This window comes from Sinocyclocheilus rhinocerous, unplaced genomic scaffold, assembly GCF_001515625.1.
Source record: "Sinocyclocheilus rhinocerous isolate Xijiao unplaced genomic scaffold, SAMN03320098_v1.1 scaffold171, whole genome shotgun sequence".
NCBI classification, from domain to species: domain Eukaryota; kingdom Metazoa; phylum Chordata; class Actinopteri; order Cypriniformes; family Cyprinidae; genus Sinocyclocheilus; species Sinocyclocheilus rhinocerous.
In genome coordinates, this window is record NW_015642206.1 from 61,106 (window position 1) to 66,515 (window position 5,410).

Genomic DNA, 5,410 nt, shown 5'->3' on the forward strand with positions numbered 1-5,410 from the left:
ACGTTTTTGCTGAAGAAAGCTCAGTGTTGTTAACTTGACTATAATTGCACATTATATTATAATTAGCAATAACATTACAGACGTATATACACTAAGTAAAAACCTGCCTTACACTTTATGGTATGTCGTTCGCGTTGCATCATCTTACTGCGCCAAAAATGAAACATTCTGCCTGATGATTGGTTTATACTTACGTCAATCACATTGAATCACCAATCACGGATAACATTTCAAATTCATCACATTGTTGCATCAGCATTTGCCTCCCCGCAATATCCGGGAAACGTGTGTGCCGGTGTCCTAAATAAAGACTGTACACATCTGTAAATTGTTGGATCGTGTTACTTGTTCGTGCTTGTGATATTTTTGTCTAATTATGGCGGATGAGAGCGTTACCGAACAGATGAAGGATCTGAAAATGGACGAGAAGAAGGTATCTTATGTGCATGCAGTTAGCTGACTAGCTAGTGAAGAAGTCCTCTGAGACAGTCATGGCATGTTGCTGTCAAAACCCTTAATGCCTTATTTTTTATAGTTTTTGGGACCTTTGAAACACGTTGCTCTCGTTATTTGTCTCACAGCTGTGCAATATAGATATTTAATATGCTCTGTTTATTTATAGGTTTGCAGTCAGGTTGTTTCTGTATCACTTTACAGCGGGTGGAGTGACAACTTTGAACTCTCTTCTTTGTTGACATGAGCAAATAATTGACAGTTGAAAGTAATAACCAACGAACGTCGCACCCTTTCTTTCAGAATAGCAAAGATGGAGGAAAGAAGAAAAACAAGAATGCTGGTGGAGATGCGGGTGGCAGGGCTGAGGTTTGTGCTGTTTTTTTTTGTTTTTTTTTGCCGTGTTGTGTAGGATATTGCAATGTATTGCTACACTTGCGTATTCCACAACGGACTTTAAAGATTCCGTTCTTTATATAAACTAATAAATGCATTGTTAAGAATGTGGATAGTATCGTGCACATTGTGTAACTGAAAATATTTGGCAATTGTGCATTGATTTAAATTATTTTCCTGAGGAGGATGAGCTTGCTTTGGTTCATAACTGTAAAGACAGTATATCTGCTGTTATTATTATGATACATGCACTTTTGAAGGACCCTTGAAACAATGGATAGTGGTTACGTGATAAAAATAGAGTTTTGTCTCTTTTTTTCTCTATAGTTGAATCCTCTACCACAGTACATCGATGAGCGTCTGTCCGTTTATAACCAGCTGAAGGCAGAACATGATGCCCTGCTGTCTGAGAAAGCAGCTAAAGACAGCAAGCCCATCAAGATTACACTGCCCGATGGAAAAGTAGTAGATGGGGAATCCTGGAAGACCACACCTTACCAGGTTGCCTGTGGCATCAGGTTAGTGACTATCTAAACTAAACAGGCAAACTTTTTCAACTAAATGACATAGTTAGCAATGACACCTGTGAAAGATTGGTAAACTTTAATTTAGGTTAGGGTTGGGTATCGTTTGGATTTTTTTCGATACCGGTGCCAAATCTATACTTTTAAAACGGTTCCGGTGCCTAAACGGTGCCTGAACCGATACTTATTAAAAAATAAATAAAAAATCCCCCCCAAAAATGATGGATTGGCCATTAGAATAGAAATAGAATAGAGAGTGCAAATGTTAGAGGGTCAAGTTTTTTAATAAAGAAAAAAACAAGCAGATCAAATTAGAAGTAGCATTAGAATAGAGAGTGCTAGAGTTAGAGGGTCAAATGAAGATGAAAGAGATGTGTTTTCAGCCGTTTCTTGAAAATATTAAGGACTCAGCTGCTTGGATTGAGCTGGGCAGGTCATTCCCTTTACACAGAGTGCATGTGATCGCGAAATCGAACGTGAAAGTAAACAGCGCAAATGCTCATTCAAAAATATTTAAATACACCGCATCCTGAGAGCGGCTCCCTGATGCGCCAAAATTATATACAATATTAGAATGTTTAAAGGAGTGGACACGAAAATCGCGGGAGCGAAACATGTTGCGGGAGCAGGCTGCTATAGTCAGAGATTCAGCGGGAGCGAGATTAAGAAAACAGCCGAATCCCAGACATTTTGGGCAATTAAGAAATCCCGGCCGGACGCATTTTTGTAGGTCCAAAAAGAGAACATGTCCGGGGAAAAGAGGACGTATGGGTCACCGTAATTTATAATCGATGTATTCTTTTTAAAGTAGCATATGGAACATATTTTCTGCCTCATTCTGTGACAAGAAGCCTCATCAGATCACAAAAGGAAGCATTTGACTGGTGTTGTGGAGTAAAAAGGTTGTAATTTTCTCTTTTGTTGGACAACAGGTTTAGAAATTTGAATACAAGGGAGGTTTAGCTTTAGGCATTTTAATTTAAGCATGTTTAGCTTAGTTAACGGAAGGCTACCTGCTGCTATCAGAGCAAATGTAATTACTGCATTCACGCGCTCCTGTGCTTTTAAGTCGGAATGTGAAAACAACATGGACACTCTCGTTACTACAAAGATGTGCTGGATTTGTATTATTAGACCTTTCTGACTTGAGTCCACGTGCATTTTCTCAGTCGGGAAATTATTTTTCACGTGCGGTGCCAGTGATGATGCTTCTTACGTCCGTTTTGGAGAACCAGAGGACACATATTTCAATTGATCACTCAGGCATGAAATGAGGCACCGAAATCTGCGTTCGGATTCGGTTCTAGTACATACCGGTTACATAGGTACCGGTGCCATATTTCGGTACCCAACCCTAGTCAGTGTATAAACACTGAGGCTTCATAATGCAATCAAAACATTGTTCTGTTTGTGTGAGTGATCTGGCATAGAAATATTGACTCAGCCAGTGGCAGGAATTTGGGGTGAGACAATAGATACAGTCGACAACATTTACATTTATCATTTAACAGAACTTTCTTTTATCCAAAGCAACCTACAATAGAGGAACATAAGGAGTTTGTCGATATTTATAGTGTAAGCTTCCAGGTTTATTAGAAAGCTAGACTAGGTGAAATGCAAAAAAATTAAAATAGAAATAATAATGTGTGAATTGTTATATAGAAGTTTACCTTAAACTTAAACTTCTCCTTTTCATTGAAAGGCACCAAAAAAAAGTGTTTTCTTAGTGAGTTGCTTGATTGTATTATGCTTCCAAATCAAGCAATAACTTGTAATCACAATGTATGACATTATAATGTGTTTTACTTAACAGCCAAGGCCTTGCTGATAATACTGTGATCTCCAAAGTGAACAATGCGGTATGGGATCTAGACAGGCCCTTAGAGGAAGACTGCAGTCTAGTGTTTCTCAAATTCGACGATGAAGAGGCACAAGCAGTAAGTTTAGAGTTTTTTTTCTCAAGTTTGCATTTGTGTTATTTATTTTAATGAAGGCTAGTCCACAATAGCAGTGACCCCACCACAAATGAAGTAGTGCACAGAGAAAATGTGTATCTTATGAATTATTTTATTGTATAGATTATTGAAAGAGTGTATAATTACATATTATTTAAAAACGTCTTTCTTAAGGTGTATTGGCACTCCAGTGCCCACATAATGGGAGAGGCCATGGAGCGAGTCTATGGAGGATGCCTTTGTTACGGGCCGCCCATTGAGAATGGCTTTTACTATGATATGTTTCTTGAAAATGAGTAAGTTAGACATATTCTCTGTTTATTTATTTTTTTTAATTAGAATGATTTGGGTTGTTTATCAACAGAACTGTAGTATTAAAGGGCAAACTACAGGCTACAGATTATAATATGCTTTTCACGACTGTTGTCATCCATGCTAATGCAAGTCACTATTGTGTCTGTTTACCATCTATTGTTTAGAACTGTCAGTTAGAGCTTGAAAGTCACATTAATTTATCTGTGGTTAGAAATGATGCTAAGTAGCTGGTCAAGAAATACAACATTTTATATTTTTGTTCAGGAGTTTTCGATCCTTTTGAACAATTACATGACTGTTTTTTTTGACCAGGATCAGTGCAGTGGCTTTAGATAAGCTGGAAGGAGCATAATAAATGCTGTAGTTTACTTGTTGAAAGATTCATTTTGATAATATCACTGTCAAGCTCTGCCTTATTTGTTAGCGTGGCTCTGTCTGGTCCAGAGTAGGTATTTTTCTGAAAATGCATTGCTTTGTCGTAGAAGATGACTGCTGGAAGACTAAAGTTTCTTTAATTGGTGACATCTGTGAGATGTTTTGTAATTCTCTGCACTAGTTTTTATTTAAGAAGAGCTTATGCTCCTGTGCACCTTTGTATACTTTACTTTCTCTATCCTCTCCCTTCCTCGCCTGCCGGTTCTCAGAGGTGTATCGAGTAATGATTTTCCCTGTTTGGAGAACTTGTGTAAGAAGATCATCAAAGAGAAGCAGTCCTTTGAGAGGCTGGAGGTAAAGAAGGAGACTCTGTTGGAGATGTTCAAGGTAGGTGCTTCCTTTCTAAGAGTGAGAAATATTAGCTCATGCTATGAATAAACCCTTAACACTTGAGCGCCTTGAAGTTCAGAGTCAGACCAGTGAAATCTGCTTCTCTCTTTCTTCTAGTACAACAAGTTCAAGTGCAGGATCCTAAATGAGAAGGTTACCACCCCAACAACTACAGTTTACAGGTATGATTTTGGTTGCAAAACACAAGTTTTTGAAGTGTTTTGTATTATGTATTTATATATTTATTTCATACATAAAGACATATTTCTTGAGCAGCAACTCTGAAGACTGGAGTAAAGACTGCTGAAAGTTTTGCCATCACAGGAATAAACAACATTTTAAAATACATTTAAATAGAAAACAGTTATTTTGAGTTTTAATAATATTTCACAATATTACAGTTTTTACTGTGTGTTTGGTCAGATTAATATAGTCTTCTTTCAAAAACATTTTAAAATTCTTACCAACTTCAACATTTTTAATGTTAGTTTATATACAATGTAATTATACCTTATTTACACATTTTACTGTTGGTTCTGTAGGTGTGGACCTTTGATTGATCTGTGCAGAGGGCCTCATGTAAGACATACAGGAAAGATCAAGGCCTTGAAGATCCACAAGGTGCACAATTCAGCCCTTTCCTTCATTTTTCAATTTAAAGAGCAGGTCATATGGTTTTTTAAAGTGTCCTAATATTGTGTTGGAATCCCCTACAACAGGTTTAAATGCATCTAAGGTCAGAAAACACAAATTTTCCCAGAATATACATTTATACATAGAGTCCTTTGTCCATGATTTCGAAACGGTTCGTTCGATTCAGTTCTGAGCGAAATGTCTGTAAACCCATCACTTCCATAAGCCTACTCTGCTCTGATTGGTCAGCTGGCCAAGCCTGTTGTGATTGGCACAAAGAGGAGCGCTTGAGCAAGTTAGCGAGCACTACCATCTGTGTTGCCAAGCCCGCGGTTGTTTTTGATGTCGCGGGTTGTAGCGACCCCAATA

General features: G+C 37.8%; 1 protein-coding gene across 3 annotated transcripts in view; it reads left to right on the forward strand.

The window, feature by feature from the left end:
- Positions 1-241: 241 nt before the first annotated feature.
- Positions 242-5,410, forward strand: part of LOC107755726 (threonine--tRNA ligase, cytoplasmic) — a 22,395-nt gene continuing 17,226 nt past the window's right edge. For all 3 annotated transcript variants that reach the window (XM_016572609.1, XM_016572611.1, XM_016572610.1), the window contains exons 1-8: positions 242-433; positions 757-822; positions 1,177-1,367; positions 3,187-3,310; positions 3,503-3,624; positions 4,288-4,405; positions 4,526-4,590; positions 4,951-5,029. In XM_016572609.1, the coding sequence (XP_016428095.1) occupies positions 377-433; positions 757-822; positions 1,177-1,367; positions 3,187-3,310; positions 3,503-3,624; positions 4,288-4,405; positions 4,526-4,590; positions 4,951-5,029 (822 nt within the window). In that variant the 5' untranslated portion in view covers positions 242-376. The remainder of the gene's footprint in view (positions 434-756; positions 823-1,176; positions 1,368-3,186; positions 3,311-3,502; positions 3,625-4,287; positions 4,406-4,525; positions 4,591-4,950; positions 5,030-5,410) is intronic.